Source organism: Mytilus galloprovincialis, chromosome 1, assembly GCF_965363235.1.
Source record: "Mytilus galloprovincialis chromosome 1, xbMytGall1.hap1.1, whole genome shotgun sequence".
Lineage (NCBI taxonomy): Eukaryota > Metazoa > Mollusca > Bivalvia > Mytilida > Mytilidae > Mytilus > Mytilus galloprovincialis.
Window position 1 is genome coordinate 22,827,221 of NC_134838.1, and position 25,267 is coordinate 22,852,487.

The 25,267-nt window shown below is 34.3% G+C and overlaps 1 protein-coding gene across 1 annotated transcript; it reads right to left on the bottom strand.

Moving 5' to 3' along the window:
* Positions 1–5,093: 5,093 nt before the first annotated feature.
* Positions 5,094–25,267, bottom strand: LOC143069550 (tubulin alpha-1 chain-like). The gene is made up of 3 exons (XM_076244242.1): positions 25,175–25,267; positions 20,813–21,035; positions 5,094–6,480 (listed from the first exon to the last, which is right to left on the bottom strand). The coding sequence occupies exons 1-3, from the start codon at positions 25,175–25,177 to the stop codon at positions 5,351–5,353; spliced, it is 1,356 nt and encodes a 451-aa protein (XP_076100357.1). The 5' UTR covers positions 25,178–25,267; the 3' UTR covers positions 5,094–5,350.

Genomic DNA, 25,267 nt, shown 5'->3' on the forward strand with positions numbered 1-25,267 from the left:
TGGTTTTTGAGTTATAAGCAAAAAACTGCATTTTACCCCTATGTTCTATTTTTAGCTGTGGCGGCCATCTTGGTTGGTTGGCCATGTCACGCCACACATTTTTTAAACTAGATACCCAAATAATGATTGTGGCCAAGTTTGGATTAATTTGGCCCAGTAGTTTCAGAGGAGAAGATTTTTGTAAAAGATTACTAAGATTTACGAAAAATGGTTAAAAATTGACTATAAAGGGCAATAACTCCTAAAGGGGTCAACTGACCATTTCGGTCATGTTGACTTATTTGTAAATCTTACTTTGCTGAACATTATTGCTGTTTACAGTTTATCTCTATCTATAATAATATTCAAGATAATAACCAAAAACAGCAAAATTGCCTTAAAATTACCAATTCAGGGGCAGTAACCCAACAACGGGTTGTCCGATTCATCTGAAAATTTCAGGGCAGATAGATCTTGACCTGATGAACAATTTTACCCCTGTCAGTTTTGCTCTTAATGCTTTGGTTTTTGAGTTATAAGCCAAAAACTGCATTTTACCCCTATGTTCTATTTTTAGCTGTGGCGGCCATCTTGGTTGATTGACCGGGTCATCGGACACATTTTTTAAACTAAATACCCCAATGATGATTGTGGCCAAGTTTGGTTAAATTTGGCCCAGTAGTTTCAGAGGAGAAGATTTTTGTAAAAGTTAACGACGCCGGACGACGACAGACGACGGACGACAGACGACGGACGCCAAGTGATGAGAAAAGCTCACTTGGCCCTTCGGGCCAGGTGAGCTAAAAAAGGTAATATCTAAATACCAGAAATCGCTTAAATTTTTCAATAGTTTAGTTAAAGTACAGCTTATTTGAAAAAAATAATAGAAAGGTCACCGATGAGGAAGATATTTTAATTCTAATGCTAAAAATGTTACAATTTTTCACCAAAGGTAGATAATTTGAAGCTTTTTCAACGATATATATACATTTTAAAAATCATCTGGGACCAAAATGAATTGGTTTATTTTGGTTGATTTTTGTACCATATCATAAGTACCAACTAATATTGTAATAAATAAAGTTTGTAATGAAAAAAAATATGTTTAAGTTTTTGCTGATTTTTTTTTGTACCCTCCTTAAGTACCAGAGAAAGTGTAATGAAAGTTTTCTTAGACTAACACTAGGACAAGATAAATACAAAATAGCCCCAACTTCTACAGAGGGGATATAAATAAATATCCCATGGCCAATCGCCAATCTTCTTTTAAGAATATAGCAGCAATATAGAAGGGATCATTCAAGAATCTTTCAAACTTGTGCAAATCATTAAAGCATCAAAACAAATGAATTTTGCATATTTTAAACACTAATTGGTCTCAGTTAGAAACTAATTGTGGATGAGAAGTTGGTATAATCATAGTATTCACTTTTAATTTCTACTTAATTTCTCTTGTTAAATGCATTTGGAATGTTGATATAATGGTTTGAATTATATGATGTAGTGCTTAGAAGAAATAGTCCTTTATCTGCATTGATAAAGTTATTTCCTGGTCATTTTCTTTTTTAATTCACATTTTCAATTGAAAAATTCTGACATATGTGCAGAGAAAAATTAATTTCAAATACCAATTTTGAATTTAATTCAATATAAAATAGTCAGATTTAAATCATTGAGTACATAATTGGGGAAAAATGCAGTTTAAATGTCATCTCTAAATATTGGATACCAAATTAATTCTGTGTAATTACAGTACAAAAGGATATCCTATTTGAGATGTAAAATGTTTATTCCAAAAGAGAACAAACAATCTTAATTACCAGAAATTATAGCTTGGAATTTTGATAAAGTGAGGACACAAAGATGTGACTCATTTGATTATTGGTGGCTAAGTCTACATGTTATAGAGCTTGTATGTCCAACTCTTAAGCTGTCCAATCTTTGCTCTTACTGTTCTTGACAACGAAAAAGGAAAAAAGCAGTATTAAAGATTGAAACTTAAGACCTACCTAACAAGCATATGCTTCCATTTGGGTCAATGTTTATGACTCCCTATAATTCATGAATTGACAATAGGGTAACTTCATATTGCTAATTTAGAAAATTATCCTAGCATGTCAAATTTCAATTTTCAAACCCTCTTAGACTTTATTTTCTAATACATGTATACTTTTCCTGTCAAATATAATCTCCATGTTTTATGTTTTAGAAATGGTCTCTAATTTAGCAAGACTATAGAAAGTACCTTGGATGTTTACCAGATTCAATGCTGTTACCGTGTTACCGATAATTAAAAAATACTAGAGAATATTCATTAACCATTGCATTTGAACATTTAATGTGTATGAATCCAATATGGACACAAATATCAATTATACATTTCCCTTCAAAATCACATGATCAAACACATACTTCATGTTTATACACAACTTCCCAACAAAAAGTAAGTATTTATAGTACATTTGCTAAACGATGAACTCATAAAAAGGTAAAAAATAAGAGGTTATAAATTAGTAGTGAGAAAATTAATTATCAAAAATCAATAGGAAAGTCTCTCCAAAATGCTTGTTTGATGTGAAAAAAATGGGTCTTTATTTGAAACTTTTCCTAACTTCAATAATTCAGTCTATCCTACACTTTTGCACTGTGTTCATGTTAAAACAGTTTGCCACTAACTGTGTTCATGTTAAAACAGTTTATGTACAATTGAATTGTTAATCATTTTGACATTTATTTTCTTCAGTTCATATTTTGAGGTGTCCTTAAATTACATAAACTGTTGTTTAAATTAAATTACTTTAACCCTTGCTGAAAAATTTTCTTGACACCAGACAGATAAAGATTGAATACTTTCCCTAGGCCACGGTTTTTTAATTTGTTGGTTTACGGATTTTCCCCATGAAAAAGTCGGGTCGGTCGGTCGGGAAAAAAAATAAAAAAAAATCTTTCAAGACAGAAAAAAAAATGCAAAATAAATATTCATTTCACCTTTCTAACAAAATGTTTGTATGCTATTTTGTCATCATTTCAAATTTTAGTTCGATGAATATTCTTGCTCAGCTGTCATAAATATCGCATGACATTGTCTAATGATTTGCCGTAAAAAAGGGGGGTGTTCACAGACAAAGACGAAATTAAATCATCATTTCACAAACAAGAAAAACAAATTCGCGTAGCTCTTAATCAATTCCAGAAAATTTGGCGAGTAATGATCTTCAAAAACGAAAACTGATAAAGAAAAACATGCAAAAAACGTCGTACGAAAATAAGTTTCAACACACATGTCAAAAACGTAATAGACTCGTCCACGGAAACAAGAGTGCACACGCTGAAATGTCTCGCCTTCTTTACTAATCATTGCTATTATGCTGATAGTCGTAAGTATAAAGCTTTATCAAAACTGTCACATAAACTTATTAACCAAGATAACTAAACAAGGACCAATGAACCATGAAAATGAGGTCAAGGTCAGATGAACCATGCCAGACAGACATGTACAGCTAACAATGCTTCCATACAACAAATATAGTTGACCTATTACTTATAGTTTAAGAAATATAGACCAAAACACAAAAACTTAACACTGAGCAATGAACCGTGAAAATGAGGTCGAGGTCAAATAAAACCTGCGTGACTGACATAAAGATCATAAAATATTTCCATACACCAAATATAGTTGACCTATGACATATAGTATTAGATAGAAAGACCAAAACTCAAAAACTTAACTTTGACTACTCAACCAAGAAAATGAGGTCAAGGTCACATGACATCTGCCCGCTAGACATGTACACCTTACAATCATTCCATACAACAAATATAGTTGATCTATTGCATAAAGTATGAGAAAAACAGGCCAAAACACAAAAACTTAACTATAACCACTGAACCATGAAAATGAGGTCAAGGTTGGATGACACCTGCCAGTTGGACATGTACACCTTACAGTCCTTCCATACACCGAATATACTAGTCCTATTGCTTATAGTATCTGAGATATGGACTTGACCACCAAAACTTAACCTTGTTCACTGATCCATGATATGAGGTCGAGGTCAAGTGAAAACTGTCTGACAGGCATGAGGACCTTGCAAGGTACGCACATACCAAATATAATTACCCTATTACTTATAATAAGAGAGAATTCAACATTACAAAAAATCTGAACTTTTTTTTTCAAGTGGTCACTGAACCATGAAAATGAGGTCAAGGACATTTGACATGTGACTGACGGAAACTTCGTAACATGAGGCATCTATATACAACGTATGAAGCATCCAGGTCTTCCACCTTCTAAAATATAAAGCTTTTAAAAAGTTAGCTAACGCCGCCGCCGCCGGATCACTATCCCTATGTCGAGCTTTCTGCAACAAAAGTTGCAGGCTCGACAAAAACGAGAATATCGGGTTAAGCTGGTGTCATGCATTCCCGTTTTTTATCCAAATGGACAATATTTTTTTTTTATTATCCATGAACCCAGAAAATTCTAAATGACTTGTTGATATTCAGAACTTTTACTTCCAAGGTGCTTTCCACCTGTCCACATTTGGACAAGTCTATTTCTATGAGATTATGCATCTTACAGACTGATGACAAATAAGGGAAACGAACTTATTGTGTAATTGGTTTTAAACGCAGATTTCGTTCCGCAAAATTATTTGCGTAAACGACATTCCAAGGTCAGTTATAATTGATTTGTCTATTTTTAGAAACGTAAACTGGAAGTTTTATTTTTTCACAACAGAGAGTGTTATCAATTTTGTTAGTGATTCATGCATTGCATTTAATAAAAAAAAAAGAAGAATTTAATTATTTTTCAGGGATAATGTATTTGTTTGGGTCGGCGGGAATAAAAAAGCATGAAAAGTCAATTTTATTTTTATTCTAGGAATCGGCAAAATCGGGTCGGCGGATCCGTAAACCAACAAATTAAAAAATTCTGGCCCTATGAAATAAAGTCATTACAAAATGTTAATGTCAAGAAAGTTGCTAATCATTTTTTTAAAACCAACAAAACTGTAAAAAAATTTTTAAAAAACTGTATGATTTAAATGTCATAATGAACACTACAGTATGTTCTTAATTTTCTTCACCTTGTGAGACAAGTGTACAAATATATATATATATATCATTTATGTCAAAACTCTGATTAATGAAATTTAATGTAATTAAAACCAATTTTGCCTATTGAGTAATGATCTGACTTTAATTTCATGTATGCATGCACTAATATACTGAAAGCACAAATTCTGTTCACAACATTGCAGCATAATATACTGAAAGCACCAATTCTGTTCACAACATTGCAGCATAATATACTGAAAGCACAAATTCTGTTCCTTGTATGCAACATAAAACCCAAAGTTAAGAATTAATATTCTTCCCCCTCCTCTTCTCCTTCTTGATCAGCAGAATCAACACCAACTTCTTCATAATCTTTCTCTAGAGCTGCCAAGTCTTCCCTGGCCTCAGAAAATTCTCCCTCCTCCATACCCTCACCAACATACCAGTGTACAAAAGCTCGTTTGGCATACATCAAGTCGAATTTGTGATCAAGCCGAGCCCAAGCTTCAGCAATTGCAGTCGTGTTGCTCAACATACAGACAGCTCTCTGTACTTTAGCCAAGTCACCTCCTGGTACAACAGTTGGTGGTTGGTAGTTGATGCCGACTTTGAAACCAGTAGGACACCAGTCCACAAACTGGATGGTTCTCTTGGTCTTGATGGTTGCAATGGCAGCATTGACATCTTTTGGGACTACATCTCCTCTGTATAACATACAACATGCCATGTACTTACCATGGCGTGGGTCACACTTTACCATTTGATTGGCTGGTTCAAAACAAGCATTGGTGATCTCGCCAACAGACAGCTGTTCATGGTAAGCTTTTTCTGCAGAAATGACTGGTGCATATGTAGCTAGTGGGAAATGAATGCGTGGATATGGCACCAAGTTGGTCTGGAATTCAGTAAGGTCAACATTTAATGCACCATCAAATCTTAAAGAAGCAGTAATGGAACTGACAATCTGACCAATTAGTCTGTTTAAATTTGTGTAAGAGGGTCTCTCTATATCTAAATTACGTCTGCATATGTCATAGATAGCCTCATTATCAACCATAAAGGCACAGTCAGAGTGTTCAAGAGTTGTGTGAGTGGTCAAGATTGAGTTGTACGGCTCAACAACAGCAGTCGAAATTTGAGGAGCTGGATAGACCGCAAATTCTAATTTAGATTTCTTTCCATAATCAACACTGAGACGTTCCATAAGCAGGGAAGTAAATCCTGATCCAGTGCCACCACCAAAACTGTGAAAGATGAGGAAACCTTGTAAACCAGTACACTGATCTGCCAGTTTACGAATTTTGTCAAGAACCATGTCTACAATCTCTTTACCAATTGTGTAGTGACCTCTGGCATAATTGTTGGCAGCATCCTCTTTACCAGATACCAATTGTTCAGGATGAAAGAGTTGTCTGTATGTACCTGTTCTTATCTCATCTGAAACACAATTTATAAAATATAAAGGAGACAGGTAAAAGAACAGGCAATGTTTTTACACACATATACATGCAAGGCCTAAATTAAAATATTGTTTGTTTGACCTTTAAAGACCGACCCTTCGAATTGGTTCCGACAAAATCTTTTATTTGTATTTCCCCCTCAAAACTTTTTAAAACTTAATCCTCTGATTTTATCTTCCCTTTAAAAGGTTTAGTCAGTTTGGTATCACGAGTGTTTTTGACATGATCACTTGCATTTAGAGATTCAAAGCATTGGGTCCTACTAAAATGCGCCCGGGAGCGCCCGGGGAAAAGAAAAAGCGCCCGGAGAAGAAAAAGCGCCCGGAGAAGAAAATATAGCGCCCGGGGAACAGAAAAAGCGCCCGGGGAAAATATATAGATATTTTATTGGCATGAGACAAATTTGTTAAGATATGAAAATTGATTTTTTTTTTATTTTAGACAATTAATTTGCAAATTCAGATAATAGACATTTGTAATAAAGCACAAAAACAAGTATGAATATTTCAATTTTAACAATAATACAAGAGTGCACACGCTGAAATGTCTCGCCTTCTATACTAATCATTGATATTATGTTGATAGTCCTAAGTAAAAAGCTAAGCTTTATAACAACTGTACCATAAACTTAACATTAACCAAGATAACTAAACAAAGACCAATGAACCTTGAAAATGAGGTCAAGGTCAGATGAACCATGCCAGGCAGACATGTACAGCTAACAATGCTTCTATACAACATATATAGTTGACCTATTACTTATAGTTTAAGAAAAATAGACCAAAACACAAAAACTTAACACTGTGCAATGAACCGTGAAAATGAGAACCTGCGCGACTGACATAAAGATCATTAAATATTTCCATACACCAAATATAGTTGACCTATGGCATATAGTATTAGATAAAAAGACCAAAACTCAAAAACTTAACTTTGACCACTGAATCATGAAAATGAGGTCAAGGTCACATGACATCTGCCCGCTAGACATGTACACCTTACAATCATTCCATACAACAAATATAGTAGACCTATTGCATATAGTATGAGAACAACAGACCAAAACACAAAAACTTAACTATAACCACTGAACCATGAAAATGAGGTCAAGGTCAGATGACACCTGCCAGTTGGACATGTACACCTTACAGTCATTCCATACACCGAATATACTAGCCCTATTGCTTATAGTATCTGAGATATGGACTTGACCACCAAAACTTAACCTTGTTCACTGATCCATGAAATGAGGTCGAGGTCAAGTGAAAACTGTCTGACAGACATTAGGACCTTGCAAGGTACGCACATATCAAATATAGTTATCCTATTACTTATAATAAGAGAGAATTCAACATTACAAAAAATTTGAACTTTTTTTTCAAGTGGTCACTGAACCATGAAAATGAGGTCAAGGACATTGGACATGTGACTGACGGAAACTTCGTAACATGAGGCATCTATATACAAAGTATGAAGCATCCAGGTCTTCCACCTTCTAAAATATAAAGCTTTTAAGAAGTTAGCTAACGCCGCCGCCGCCGGATCACTATCCCTATGTCGAGCTTTCTGCAACAAAAGTTGCAGGCTCGACAATATGAATACTTTTCGAAAGATTGATAACAATGGATCACAGTTTATGCGGAAGATTTATAAAATGTAAGACATCAAAAGACATGTTTTTCAAAAACGATATCAAAATGAAAAATGTATAAGACAACCCAAATTTCACAGATAAATATTAATTTAATCAAAAATTAAAAGAGGTACACACAATAAATCAGCACATGAAAAAAAGCAGTACTATACATGTACCGTAGTTAAAACAAGGGGGTAAAAAACAGGTGTTTGGTTTAAATTTAAGTCTAAGCATTAAAACCCTGATAAGCATAGCCATTGAACATATTGAAGCAGTTTTAGTTTTATAAAATGATATAATAAATCTATCTCAGTATCTGTATAAAAAAATGTGTTCACCATGCAGTTGCGAAAATATTAGACCTTAGGCACCGATTATTTTTAAATAACAAAATATACATTTTGATCGAGGACAATGTCTTTCATGATTCTTCTATATACTCTTATTTATATTTATTTACTTACTTATATACAATTTTGAAATCTAAAATGTAAAAGTGCAACAACACTTTAGATGTAGCATCGTACATATCCCCATTTATATTAAGGACAAAACAAGCAATGATTAGTTATTTTTTAAGGAAAAAAAAATTGTTATAAAATATTATTATTTTTTTCTCCCGGGCGCTAATTTTCTTCTCCGAGCGCTAATTTTCCTTCTCCGGGCGCTTTTTCTTTTCCCCGGGCGCTTTTTCTTTTCCCAGGCGCTCCCGGGCGCTTTTTAGTAGGACCGAAAGCATTGATTTGAAATCAATGTGGACAGTTTTAAAATCATGATGAATGTTGCCCTGTGTGTATTTATTCTTCAAGAGCAGGGTTCATTCAAAAAAGTTAGTACAAAACAAAATTATCAACGTGTGTATAAAATATTAAGTAAACGGACGTTGTATCCTATGTAGGGATGGCCTTTGGTGATCCGTAGATAAGGATGGTTATGTTAACGATGCCTTCGACCAACTTTGACATATCATTTATATCTGACATGAACCAAAGGCCTGTAAAATGGAGAATAATTGGCAGTAAAATCGCCAAGTTTTTCCATAAAGACCATTTATAAATGCGATGTAGTGACAACTGAGTTCCAAGTCTTCTAGCATTTTTATAGGAAACACTGGCACATAGGGAAATTCAAACACTCTAGGGTTGAATATAAAATAAGATAAATGCTTAGTTTTAGCTCTTCCAACTGGTTGCAAGAAGATGATGGTGGGAAATGCAAATGGGCAGTGGCTTTATATTCTAGTCAAATATTCTTTTTATTTCTAAGGTAAAGGTACGTAGTACAGAATTTTAGTGTAAGTTAAAACTCTTCACAGTTCCAGGCATATAAACGTCGGAATTACGCTGCACAGCCCTATATTTTGATATTTGAAAAAAAAATAGTAGTGTATATGAATTAACTTCACATTCTACATAATTTTTTTGAAAAACTTCCTTGGACTATTATACTAATAGTCTCAGAAACTTCATAGTAAAAGCATACTTAAACAATATTAATACAGACAGGGGTGTAGCTGCCGTTAGGCACTTTAGGCACGTGCCTACACATAATTTTTCCACAAATATTTTTTTGTTGTTAACAACGTTATCTGTAGATGAAAGCTGGTGAAGTTGTCAAAACTCTTTAATTATCGAATGTCATGTGTACACTAGTCTCTCGTCCTTAGTGAATGGAATATTGGATAGAATTGAATGTTTTTACAATTTTACCTTATATAGAAACTATAAACTAGAACTTTGGTTCAGAGCGTTTCACTTCTATCAATATCAACAAAAACTTGAATGAAACTCAACTTAGACACATGAGTTTTTTATTAGTTGTTGTTATTTTTCAACTAGCATTCCACTTTGTCTTCACCCGACTTGCCAATGTTGGTCGTCAGTTTGGCTGTGCAGGATGTATAAATACGCAGTCACGTCTGGTCAGAATGGGGATATTAAATCCGATGCCTAGTTGTAGAGAGAATGCAACTTGTTGTAAAGTCTGCTTACTAGATGTATAGTAAAGCGTGCCGCTCAATTGTAACGTCACTATAGTTGACGTACTTCCTTTAGCTTTCATTACATTATCAAACTAGCAAGACGTCTGTTATTTTACTTCATGCCATTGTACGAAATCTTACCCACTATACACAATTATTGGTGCCGAAACCAGATGAAATAATGGAAGCTTAGGTGAAAGCTGTCCAAGTGGGACACAAAGGTGCAGTTACGAAACTCCTGAGGAAATTCGAAGAAATTCAACAAAGTTCCGAAGCTGATTATGAAGAAATTTCAACGCTATTAGAAGCAGTCACACAGAAGAAAAGAATTTTAGAAAATATCAACGAAAAGATCTTGGAGCAAACTTCGGAGGAAGATGTAGCAGGGGAAATACAGGACTCAGATGAGTACATGTACAATTTAGAATATAAATTACGGCAAATCACAAAATTAGCAGTCAGTTCAAAATCAGAGTTTACCCACAAATGTATCAATTTCATTGAATTTGAACCCTCATGCCGATAATTTTATACCGAATACACAATCAGTTCCATCTACATTTATTAGTCAACCTTCAACATCAGCAAACCAACAAAATACACATAGCTCAAATTCACGCTCATCGTCTAGCACAAACAGCGAGTATCACAAGCTTCCGAAGTTAAACTTGCCTATATTTACCGGAGATATACTAGACTGGCAATCATTTTGGGACTCCTATGAAACTGTGATCCACACAAATCCTACACTGAGTGATGCACAAAAATTCAACTACTTAAAGTCCCTTCTACAAAGCGAAGCGTTACAAACTATAGCAGGTTTTTCCATGACGAACACAATTTACGACAAAGCAATTGCATTACTCCAGGAAAGATACGTGCAAACTCATAAAATAGTCCAAACCAACATGCAGGCCTTACTTGATTTACAGGCTCCAATTCATACAATTACTAGCCTCAGTAGTTACTATGAGAAGACAGAAACTTATGTAAGAGGTCTCGAGTCACTCCGACAGACAGACGATACGTATGGATCACTACTAGTTCCTGTTATTCTAAATAAACTACCCGCAGAGATACGTCAACATTTAGCACGAGAACACAGATCCACAAACTGGACACTACATGATTTACGCAAAGCGCTTCTCGATGAACTAAATATTATGGAAGCCGGAAAATTACCGGATAAAGTAGAAAGACCACTTGCTACAGCTACCTTTTTAACTAGTATGAAGACACGTTCAAACTCAACATTCGGAAAACCCGAAAAGTCAGTTTCGGATAAAAAGCCTTTCATTAAATCTTGCATTTTTTGCCATGAAAATGGGCATATAGCCGTTAATTGCACAAAAATCACAACCGTTGATGCACGCACAGCTGTAATTAAGAGAGCGAGGCTATGTTTTAACTGTCTCGGTCGTCACAAATTAGCTGATTGCAAATCTACAAGCACGTGTAAAAAATGCAACAAACGTCATCATACAAGTATATGTACTAAGAATAACAGTATGAACGAATCACATGAACAAGTAAACGAAGATAATGGTAAAACCGTATTACACTCCTCCCTCGCACCACATAAAACATCAAATGTTATATTGAAAACCGCTGTTGCTTGCGTGAGCTCAGGAACACAGTCAACAGATGCTAATATTTTACTAGACAAAGGAGCACAGAGATCATTTGTCACAGAATCACTCGCCAGAAAACTAGATTTAGGTATAAACGGGACCGAAATAGTTCATCTTTCTGGATTCGAAGATCAAAACAGACAAGTTAGGCATATGCAATCGGCAACAATTTACTTACAAACTGACGATGTAGAAAACATACCGCTCGAGGTACTTGTCATTCCTGAAATAGCATTACCGATACAAACGCACATGAAATCAGTAGTTAATATGAGACATTTGCATGGCTTGAAATTAGCACACCCAATAACCGAAGATGACATGTTTGATATTAATTTACTTATTGGGGCAGATTATTATTGGAGTATAGTAGGAGATAAAATCATAAGAGGTAATGGACCGACTGCCATCGAGTCTAAATTAGGATATTTACTTTCTGGACCAACGACAAGTATTAGAGAATCAAACAGAAGTTCAATATTGAACGTTATCGTGTCTCATAAAGCAGAGGAATGTAATTAAACCAAGTTTTGGGAAATCGAGTCCCCTTGGTATAGAAGACAGTAACACAAATACAGAGCTAGACGAATTTCAAACGATTTATGAAAACTCATCAGTGTCATTTCTTGACAACAAGTATGTCGCCAAGCTACCTTGGAAATCCAACCACCCGCCATTATCGTCAAACAAAGCAGTTGCCTTTCGTAGGACTGAAAATGTAATAAGACGTCTTAGTAAAGAACCGCAATTGTTACAAAAGTATGGAGAAATCATCGAAGAACAGGAAAAGCCAGGGTTTATAGAGAAAGTCGAGGAAGATTTAGTTAAACCAAATACCAAGTTACATTATATCCCGCATCACGCAGTGATGAAAGATTCTGCAACTACACCTATCCGGATCGTGTATGACTGTAGTTGTAGACAAACACCGGACACCGCCAGCTTAAATGATTGCTTACTTAACGTACCTCCGAAGTTGAATGATGTAACCGCAATACTTTTAAGATTCCGCATGAATAAATACGCCATATGTACAGATATTGAAAAGGCATTTCTCAACGTTGGACTAGATATTGCAGACCGGGACGTCACCAGATTTTTCTGGTTAAGCAATCTAACAGACCCAAGCAGTTGTATCAGGACTTATAGGTTTAAATCTGTATTATTTGGAGCCACCTGTTCACCATTTATATTAAATGCTGTTTTATCAAAACACATCAACAACCACCAGACAGAATTTACTGACAATTTAATGAGAGATTTATACGTAGATAATATTGTTTCTAGTTTTAATTCCGAAGATGAATTGTCACAATATTTCAAAGTTGTTCGCAAATTATTTACAGATGGTGGATTCAATTTATGCGCATGGGCATCAAATAACAAACTATTACAACAACTTGCAGAGTCTGAAAAAGTTATCGACAATGCACAGGTAGTCAAAGTATTAGGCTTGCGTAGGAATACAGATCACGATACACTAAAGTATGCTGAAAATATTCTAGACACGAAAATAGACCTCATCACGAAACGCCAAGTACTTAGAGAATCGTCCAAGATTTATGATCCACTCGGGATCATCAGTCCAGTTACCGTACGAGGTAAAATGTTTATGCAAACACTTTGGGGTGAAAATATGAAATGGGACGAGCCATTGCCTGATCATATGAGAACAGAATGGATTGACATCAGAAAAGATATTAATGAAGCAACAAAGACCGTTATACATCGTCACTACTTTACAAATTGTTCGGATTCTAACAGCGACAATGTGATACAAGTATTTATGGAAGCTTACGGAGCTTGTGCATACCTAGTTTCAGAAGGAAAAAGTTCACTCTTAATGTCAAGAAATCGAGTAGCACCGTTAAAACAGCTAACAATTCTAAGACTAGAACTAATGGCAGCAGTAATTGGAAGTCAACTTCTATCTCATATTTTGTCTCATATCAATGTTAATCGTGTAATATTATGGAGCGATAGCCAAATTGTCTTGAGCTGGCTGAGTTCGAACAAGACGTTAAAACAATTTGTCGCTAATAGAGTGAAAGAAATCAAAGAACTGACTGAAAAGTTTACATGGAAATACTGTCAAAGTGAATCCAATCCAGCCGATTTACTATCAAGAGGAATAACAACTCAAAAGTTTGGAGACAACATGTTATGGATGAAATGCCCTGATTGGTTAACAAACGAGAGTATATGGCCTGAATGGAAAATAGATGAAACGCAAATTATGCCAGCAAGTGCTCAACAAGAAGTTACAGTTGATACGACACAAATACTGAGTACACACAGTGTAACGCAGGAAATCAATACCATAATTGACATTGACAGATTTAATTCTTTCAAGAACGTTTTGAGAGTCATAGCCTACGTTGAAAGATTTATAGTTAACTGTAGATCGAGAGAAAAACGTACTGGAAATCTTAATATGCAAGAATTACAGAATGTAACGTATACTTTGATACAAGAAGTACAACGAAGACACTTTTTGAACGTAAAGCTTTGCTTACAAAATGGAGAAACAAAGACACACAACTTAGTTAAACAACTGAAACTTTATTTGGATAAGGACAACTTGATTCGTTGTGAAGGACGTATTCATAACGCGCTATTGGATAAATCTACTAAATTTCCTATACTGCTACCTGCAAAAGATAGATTAACTAGACTCATTATAATGGATGCTCACATTTCACATTTACACTCAGGACTGTCAAGTACCGTCACACTACTCCGTCAGACATATTGGATACCGACTATACGACAAGTTGCGAACAGTATCTTACGCAAATGTGTGACCTGTAAAAAAGTTAAAGGCCGACCGTATACAGCTCCAGATCCGCCGCCTTTACCGAAGGACAGACTACGAGAAGCACCGCCGTTCACAGTAAAGGGAGTTGATTTTACGGGAGCTCTGACAGTGAAAAACAACGATGGAACTACAAGCAAGGCTTACATATGTTTATTTACATGTGCCAGCACTCGCGCTGTGCATTTAGAAGTGGTGGACAATTTAACAGAAGAAACATTTATCTAGCATTTAGAAGATTCGTAAGTAGAAAATCGTTACCGAAAATGATGATATCCGACAATGCTACTACCTACATTGCAGCCGCTAAGCATATAGAGAAACTCACACGATCAGCGTCACTTACAGAAAAGTTGAACAACTATGGTACAACATGGACATTTATACCAAAACGCGCACCGTGGTACGGTGGCTTTTGGGAAAGATTGGTAGGGATTACAAAAGACTGTTAAAAAGGTTTTGGGACATTCCCTTATCAATATAGAACTTCTTAAGACAATTGTGACTGAAGTTGAAACTATTATGAATGACCGTCCGCTAACTTACGTATCGTCAGATCCTTTAGATGAACCGCTAACGCAGCACATTTACTTTACGGACGTCGGATCACAACACTTCCATACCCTGATAATAGAGACTTTGAGCATTCGACGCTTGAGATGACTCATGAATCTGTGAATAAACTGTCTTGATTGAAATCTCAAATTATTCAACAGTTTTGGATCAAATGGAAACACGAATATCTTACCTCTCTTCGAGAATATCATCAAAACATCGGAAAGGACAATCAAACAATCAAAGTTGGAGATGTAGTACAAGTGTACGAAGAATCACCGAGGACAAAGTGGAATCTAGCCGTTATTGATCAACTGAACATTGGAGGTGACGGGAAAACGAGATCTGCTGTTATACGGACTAAAAATGGACTCACTTCACGTCCAATAACAAAACTTTATCCTCTCGAAGTGTCAGAAAATAGAGACTTTACTATAGACAATAATTGTGATCTCAACAATCCTTCTACTTCTAGAAACTTAAGCTGTAAAGCAAAAAGTGTTGCCATAGAGAAACTTAAGAAATGGACAAACGGAAATAATTCATAATCAAAGACTGTAAATTCAATTTAAGTTTAGTTTTTCATATATAGACATTAATTCATTTCAGAGACTTCAGAGTTTTCAGTAATTTTTCAAGTGTCAATTTATATTGTAGTTTTTTATTACTTTTAATTTCATTTTTTGCGCGGCCCGAGTTTGTTGTAAAGTCTGCTTACTAGATGTATAGTAAAGCGCGCCGCTCAATTGTAACGTCACTATAGTTGACGTACTTCCTTTAGCTTTCATTACATTATCAAACTAGCAAGACGTCTGTTATTTTACTTCATGCCATTGTACGAAATCTTACCCACTATACGCAATACAACTCTTTGAGGAGTTTGTAGTTGGTCTACTGAAAGGTAAACTTTCTGCTCCTTTCCAATAATCCCTCATTTTCCAATGCATGGCATTTTTAAATTTCCAGACCTTCATCCTGGACGACACCTATTACAGGACCTATCTTCAAGCTGTATTTATTGTAAAAATAAATGTTCAACGGTCCTTAACTTGCATAAATATTTGACACTGGATGTAAAAAAAATCAATCAATCAACTGGCTTCCAGTAATTTTGAGTACTCTCAAATCTGCGTGTAATGGCCACAATTATTCAAATTTCTAAGCATGTAGGGATTTTACAGTAGAGGATATAAAGAAATATGAATTTCTTGAATTTTGTTAGACATCGACTATGTCTGTATGTGTTTGTGTGACTTGGATGAAGGTTTAAGATTCTAAAGATTGATGGTTGATGTCTAGCCAAAAGGATAGTTCTATTATATAGTAGTATCAGTGTTTACCTGCCTGTTTTTGATCGTCAATATGTACATTTAATTAAGTTAAACCTATATATCAATCAGAACAGAATAGATATAATAATACCAAAGAGAAGTGCTGCTTAATTAAAGGGATACGCTGATCTACGCTGGCAATGCATATTGTAAATTGTACTGCGTTATTTAATTCACCAGTCTGATGTTATGGTACATTATTCATAATTCTTTGAACTTTTCATCATGTATATTACAATTATCATGAGTAATTATATAAAAAATTTGTAAGGGTTCCGTGGAACCCAGTGTCTCGCCTACTTTTGCTGTTTATCGCAGACTCAACAAAAATGAGGAAAAACATCCATAAAAATTTCCCTCTCGATACTGTCTTTTGATTGAAAGAAGCTTCCAAGTTTGGTTTTAAAATCCAGGATAGTTTATGAATCTAATAAATGTTTTATAAACTTTAACTGCAGACTGTATGTAATGTTAACTGGAAGAAAAACTAAGTCCATTGATAAGTAAAATACGGAAAAAGTGAATTTTTTTTTACAAAATTTACTTCTGAATAATATCTTATGATCAGAAACAAGCTTTTGTCTAAGTTTGGTAGAAATCCAGGATAGTTTAAGAACATTATAAAAATTTTAAAAACTTAAACCACAGAGTGAATGTTTTGTTTCTGGCAAAAAAACTAAGTCCATTTATAAGTAAAATACGGAAAAGTGGAAATTTATTTTTACAAAATTTTCTTCTTGATACTATCTTATGATCATAAACAAGCTTCTGTACAAGTTTGGTAAAAATCAAGGATAGTTTATGAAAGTTATTAAAATTTTAAAAACTTAAACCACAGAGTGAATGTAATGTTTCCTCGCAGAAAAACTAAGTCATTTATAAGTAAAATACGGAAAAGTAGAAATTTATTTTTACAAAATTTTCTTCTTGATACTATCTTATGATCATAAACAAGCTTCTGTCCAAGTTTGGTACAAATCAAGGATAGTTTATGAAAGTTATTAAAATTTTAAAAACTTTAACCACAAAGTGAATGTAATGTTTCCTCGCAGAAAAACTAAGTCCATTTATAAGTAAAATACGGAAAAAATGGAATTTTATTTTCACAAAATTTACTTCTGGATACTTTCTTATGATCATAAACAAGCTTCTGTCCAAGTTTGGTAGAAATTCAGTTTAGTTTAAGAAAGTTATTAAAATTTCAAAAACTTTAACCACATAGTGAATATTTGTGGACGCTGCCGACGACGACGGAATGTAGGATCGCTTAGTCTCGCTTTTTCGACTAAGGTCAAAGGCTCGACAATAACCAGTAAATTTAATATTTTTGTACATAATATTTTGCAGCATTAAACGCTGAAAACCGTTTTACGACCCCCTGCCGATTGGTGCCTACAGTTGACTGAATACCTAGGTATACGGCCCTGACAGACAACAAGAGTGGACACGCTGAAATGTCTCGCCTTCTATACTAGTCATTGATATTATGTTGATAGTCCTAAGTATAAAGCTTAGTTTTTTATTACAACTGTCTCATAAACTTAACATTAACCAAGATAACTAAACAAAGACCAATGAACCTTGAAAATGAGGTCAAGGTCAGATGAACCATGCCAGGCAGACATGTACAGCTAACAATGCTTCTATACAACATATATAAGTGACCCATTACTTATAATTTAAGAAAAATAGACCAAAACACAAAAACTTAACACTGTGCAATGAACCGTGAAAATGAGGTCACCGTCAAATAAAACCTGCGCGACTGACATAAAGATCATAAAATATTTCCATACACTAAATATAGTTGACCTATGGCATACAGTATTAGATAAAAAGACCAAAACTCAAAAACTTAACTTTGACCACTGAACCATGAAAATGAGGTCAAGGTCAGATGACATCTGCCCGATAGACATGAACACCTTACCATCATTCCATACAACAAATATAGTAGACCTATTGCATATAGTATGAGAAAAACAGACCAAAACACAAAAATTTAACTATAACCACTGAACCATGAAAATGAGGTCAAGGTCAGATGACACCTGCCAGTTGGACATGTACACCTTACAGTCATTCCATACACAATATACTAGCCCTATTGCTTATAGTATCTGAGATATGGACTTGACCACCAAAACTTAACCTTGATCACTGATCATGAAATGAGGTCGAGGTCAAGTGAAAACTGTCTGACCGACATGAGGACCTTGCAAGGTACGCACATACCAAATATAGTTATCCTATGACTTAAAATAAGAGAGAATTCAACATTACAAAAAATTTGAACTTTTTTTTCAAGTGGTCACTGAACCATGAAAATGAGGTCAAGGACATTGGACATGTGACTGACGGAAACTTCATAGCATGAAGCATCTATATACAAAGTATGAAGCATCCAGGTCTTCCACCTTCTGAAATATAAAGCTATTAAGAAGTGAGCTAACACCGCCACCGCCGCCACCGGATCACTATCCCTATGTCGAGCTTTCTGCAACAAAAGTTGCAGGCTCGACAAAAATGATATCATGCAGATTTTGTATCTATAGAATAAAATATTATACCTACCTGCCTTCCCATCACAAAAAATGTATGGAACCAAGTTATTTTTTTTCCTACCGTTTCAAAAAATATGGTTGGAAAAGTGTAAACAAACAATATTTTAATTTAAGCCTAAATGTACTTATTTTTTATCATACCTCTATCTTCACATCTGTAATTCCTGTTTCTTACTTATTTGACAGATATCATTTTTACAAATTAATAATTTTAAATCTGTATCAACAAGAATGTGTCCATAGTACACAGATACCCTACTTGCACTATCATTTTACATGTTCAGTGGACCGTGAAATTGGGGTCAATACTTTAATTTGGCATTAAAATTAGAAATATCATATCATAGGAAACATGTGTACTAAGTTTCAGGTAGCACTCCACAGTTAGGTGTGTAGTTTCGCATTTTGGCCCCTGTGGATTTTTCAAAGATGAGAGCTAGTGTGGAATAAAATTCATTTTTGGATAGCTGATGATTAAAATAGCCTTCCTATTGGGTTTATATGACCATTAAGATTATGTTATGTATGTAATATAGGCTGTTTTCTGTATGACAGTCTGTATGACAGTCTGTATTTGCATGTCCATACTATACATTGGTCATTGGTGATTAAATTTTACGAAAAAATGAGGCGAAAGACACCCATTTTTTATTTGATTATTAGGAAGGTTAATGTCAACAGTTTCTTAAAAGGTATCACTCATGGGCATTGAAATTCTAGTTTGATTCAAATTTTGTGGGGGATATGTGACAGTTTCACCCCCCTTTTTGCAATATTTTATGGTAAATAAATGCAGATTGTTGCCATGGATACACATTAAAGGAATTATATTTCCCCCTTTTAACTTTTGAAAATCAAATCTATGGAAGATACAGATTACATACATATGCACATGTACAACACAAACAGTTAGGTTAATGTATTAGAAATCCAGGAATAGGAGATGATTAAACATTTTGTGGTTCATTTTTAATTTTATTTTCTAACTGTGGAGTGCTACCTCAAGTTGATTGGACTTAAACTTTATCAAAAACTACCTTGACCAAAAACTTAAACCTGAAGTAGGGGGGCATAAAAATAATAATTCATCTGAGGTCAACTTTGCATGAGGGAGTTAGAACTTAACATTTGTAGTTTCTTAATAATTTATCAACACTGAATTTTTGAAATATAAAGTATGCAACTAACTATGTCAGTACCGCGAATTGACCACTGAGTTGATGATACACCATCTCTTTTTTTAACTGTTAGTCTATGAGCATTACTGAGCAGCAAATATTTCATGCATATTCAGAACAAAATTTTGTTTGAACAACCATATAGTAGTAAATGAATCTTCAGTTACAAGGGACATAACTCAATCTTTGTAGGAACATTGATCAGTTAGGATAACTTTCTGAATAATTTTTAATCTTTCGACAAAGTCATATAAAAATGTTTTTTTTTTTTTAGTAACCTCACTTAAAAAGGGGTGGTTGAAGGTTTTGACCACAAAATTTTCAAAGGACCATTGGGCAAATTTTATTTTTAAGAATTCTACACCCAAACCATTTGCTTCAACTGAATTTAATTTAATAATTTCTGAATTTACAGTACTCTTTACATAAGATTATTGTCCATTTTATTTATCAAAGATATGTTGAAGGATGTCAGTATCACTTTTTTTGTTGTTGATAAGTATAAACAATACATATAAATCCTGTGTTCAAACTATGAAAACGTTCATTGTGAGAAAATGTCAAGAAATAAAAATCCTATCAAACTGACTTAAGCAGAAAACTTAAAGTACAACATACCAACAACTGTACATTCTAGGTCAACAAACACTGCTCTAGGCACATGCTTTCCAGCTCCAGTTTCACAGAAAAAAGTGTTGAAAGAGTCGTCTCCCCCTCCCACAGTTTTATCAGAGGGCATCTGACCATCAGGTTGAATACCATGCTCCAAACAATACAATTCCCAGCATGCATTTCCCATCTGAACTCCAGCCTGTCCTACATGCACACTGATGCATTCCCTCTGAAAATATACAATTCTCCAATTACACAAAAAGTGAACAAATAACTATGAACAATGATCTTTCTGAGTCTAGAATGTATAAATGTTGAAAAAGTGGATTATCTAGACTCAAAAAGATCATTGTTTATAGTCATACATGCCAAGTGACATGATATTCGCGTGTAATACACGCTTTTTCAATGGTTTACATGCGAGGATTTTGTCACATGGTGTGTTCACGCTTTTTCAATGGTTTACATGCGAGGATTTTGTCACATGGTGTGTACACGCTTTTTCAATGGTTTACATGCGAGGATTTTGTCACATGGTGTGTACACGCTTTTCACCACTTTACACGCTTTTTCGTTCTTGTCGTTTTTTGGTCGTTAGTGATATAATTATTCTCAGGTTTTTTCCTTATTCCGCGATAAATACCGAAAAATTTGAAGTAATTGTTTAGCTGCCCTATTGTTTATTTTTCTATATGGACAAACAGTAAAAGGTAAGTAGTTTGTGATTAGTTTTAACGATTTTGTGACTTTCTTTCAAATTCACTTTATAAGGATAATGTGCACAGAAATAGGTCGTTTTCAGGGCCTATACCGTCGTCTAAAGCGCCGATAATTGTTAAGCCAAAACGATGTGTACGTACCAAGATTCAAGATTTATAAATTATATTTTGGAGTTTGAGTTTAAATGCTCGAGTGACAAGTAACGCATTGTGCATTCTATGTTGCAATGATAAAAACAATACATGTGAGAGGAGAAATACAATGTAGCTATTTAAATAACCATCTAACACGTTTATTAAATGGAAATTTCAGATTCAAATCTAGCCAACAGATTTGTACAGAACTGTTCAAGTGTTGGATCAGCTCTCATAGTACCAGCTATCATCTGATGAACTACCCAGTTTTGACCAGGCAATTGCAATGGAAGCAATGGCAGAGATAATAGATGACATTTTACATTGCAAAATAAACTATACATTATGACATTCTTTTAAATCTTGATGAAGCTTATTCAGTCAAATATCAATTCCTATACTGTGGGAGAGCATTTTCAATTATAAAGAAATTGACACTGAATTCTATCAGAACTTGACTATGTTACATTTATATTGTGTGCTGTTATATGAAATTATCATATAAATGTAGCTTAACTTGAAACTGGCAGTTGTTTTACATATGTGCCTAGTGGTGGTGCTTTAAAAGCCAGATAACAAACCACTTAATACAATAAAAGTTTACAGTAGAATATATATTGCTTTTTTATATAAACAAATTTGTATGTTAAATTTTGAACATAACCACATTCATATTAAAAAGTCTGCATCCACGTCATACGGTTTCACACACTTTTTGACATGTCATGTCATGTCATGACATGATTTTCCATAGTCAGAGGTTGGCAAGTATGTTCATAGTTAGGCACATGCAAATATAGATAAACTGTTTATCTATTAATGTATGTATAGGTACGGATGGCTGAAACATGTATAAAATCAGCTAAAATCGTGCATAAACAAATTGTATGTGAATCTCCTGTATGGACACAGCTTTCGATCTCTATATTATACAAAAAAAAAATAAAAATAAATAGCAAAATCAATAAAATCAAACGATAATTAAGAAATATATGCATTATAGGGACAGAAGAATTTGGTCTACCTCTTCATCTACTTCCAATAGTTGTGAAATATAGTTTTTAATGTGCTTCCTCTAATTAAGTTTTTATTGTATTTCTCAGGAGCTTAAATTCTTCAGCGTTTCATTGTTAGTACATTTTTAAGATGGGTTGCAGGGGTTTGAAGATCAATGCATTTGAATGGGGACCCCTTTTTTTGAAGATCAATGCATTTGAATGGGGACATATAGTTGGACCCCCTTTTTATCCAGGGTTGGGGAACCCCCTTTTGAAAAATGACTTGATTCCCCCCTGGGTTACTTGCCATTCAAAAATGACTGGATTTCCCCTGGGTTACTTGCCATTCAGGGACAGACAGGACAATTTTCCCCCTCCCCCCTATTTCCTCAAATCCACTATTTTCTTTTTTCAATTAATATAATTTTTTTATCATTAAAATAATGTCCTGTCCCCATGGATTTATGCATTATTCTGCCCAGAACAAATATTGAAATTCCCAAACTTGAGAGCTACATGCATAAACAGGTCAGGAATAACCACCAATTTGTGATATAATCCACCAATTGACATATAAGGGTATAGACTAATTGATGTATATTTCTTTATTTTTCAAAGCAAATTATTCAACCAAAATGGAGCATTATTTCCTTAAAAACCATATTTTGGTATGAAAACAATTGTCAAACATTCCTAGTAAAGTATAGTGACATAACATATTGCATTTAATCAATAAGGGGACTACCATTTGATATTCTAGGGGGGGGAGGGGAGGATGATTTTGAAAATAAATAGCTCAGCCTTGATAATCACAAAAATAAATGGTTTGTTCTGTGGTAGTTTGAAAATAAATTACCTGACTTGAAATGTATTGAAAATAAATAACTCGGCAGGTCTAATCGAAAGTATGAGATGGCATCAGATTCTTCATAAATTCATCTTTTTCCCCACAAAAAATGGGAAACACTTCCCAATTTTTTTAATAATTAAAGTACAGTATAGATATTAATATACTTGAAATGTCTGAAAATTGGTTTCATTTAACTGGAGGTATATTGTCTCAGGAAACCTTACCTCACATTTATATTTAACAGGGACAAATGCCTCATGTAGGAAAAGACCAAACACTTGCCTCCATATCAAATTGAGTACACGGCGAGGGCCTTGCAAGAAGCAAGTTCTGTTATCCCTCAGACGTAGGCCTGAATTTTTGGGATCAATGTTTCTCTCATTATTTGTCTTTTGTTCATTGATTGCCCTTCTGTATTCTGTTAGTGTTGCATTCCTTTTGTAATCTAGTAATTTTGTTTTGAACTTGATCATGAGTTAAAAAAAAAAAACAGCAGACACAGACTTAACTATGTGAAATCCATTTTTGCTTTATCATGCACATTGGTCTTTTGATGTTGTCCCTAGAAACTTTAGTTAAAATTATTAAAACAAAACTTGCATTTTCAGATTAAGAAAGGGTCTGGGAAACACCTATTAAAAGAGCATGATTTTGCATCATTTGTTCTATAGATTCTTGGGCCTTCAGTGGCTCCAAAACCCTTCAAAAATTTTTTTGCCTCGCTCCGCTCAGCGAAATATATGTTTACTAATACTTTTAAAGAAGCTAGTTACAACCAAACTTTATTACTAAATAGGTATGCAATACATGTACATGCAGTTGGGAATATAAAAGATTAATTTCTGCAGAGGATAATGATTAATTCTGATTAAATGGTACACAATGACTTGACTATATTATATATTTATTTAAAATAAACAAATCCTTTAAAAAATTTATGTTTTCGAATATCATAAATATAGTTTGAAAATGAATAATCAGTCCCTTGGTTTAATGAAAATGAAAAATCTTGCTTCAATAGTGCAGACAATGAATAATCTGTCCTTTTAGTTTACAAAAACAAATCCTCCTATGAGTACAACTCCACAGGTGAATGGAGCTCTTTGTTAATACAAATGTACTTGACTTTCATTATTAAAAGTCAATCATGGTCAATAGTACAGATGTTTCAACAAAAGAATTGTTGTACACATCCATTCTCAAGAGATGCAGCAGGCTTTGACAAAACTGAAACTACCGGAGGACTCAAAGATGGTCATAAAATAGGTTACAAGTTGCACAATGATGCTCTTTTATTACAAAAAAACTTGCATTATACATCAATTGGTCTATACCAATATATGCCAATTGGTGGATTATACGTCAATTGAGGTATAATCTACCAATTGGTGGTTATTCCTGACCTGATAAGTGTCCAGATTTTTGGAAATAATTGTGATTTTTTTATACAATCATAAATCTATAAAGGGATTACACTTCATTTACTGTAAACATAAACCACAAAATAAACAATGGATCCTTCACAAATCGACTCATCGAGCACACCCAAAATAATCATTTTCGAAAATGCATCTTATTTTTACTATTTATCTGGAGAACTTGTCTTCTGTGCTATTTAAAAATTATGATACATTTCCTTGTTTTTTTAAATACTGCAAATACTTACCATTTTCTCTTTTTAAATTAACACCTCTACCTGCTGTCAATGAGCCGTTGAGAGAACGTGTCTGTAATAAGGGCGGGAAAGTGTTGTGCTAAA

Excerpts from the sequence above, each read along its gene's own strand:
- LOC143069550 (XM_076244242.1), bottom strand. Across the intron at positions 6,481-20,812 it reads CCTAGAATGTACAGTTGTTG|ATGAGATAAGAACAGGTACA; the intron begins GTATGTTGTACT and ends ATTGTGTTTCAG.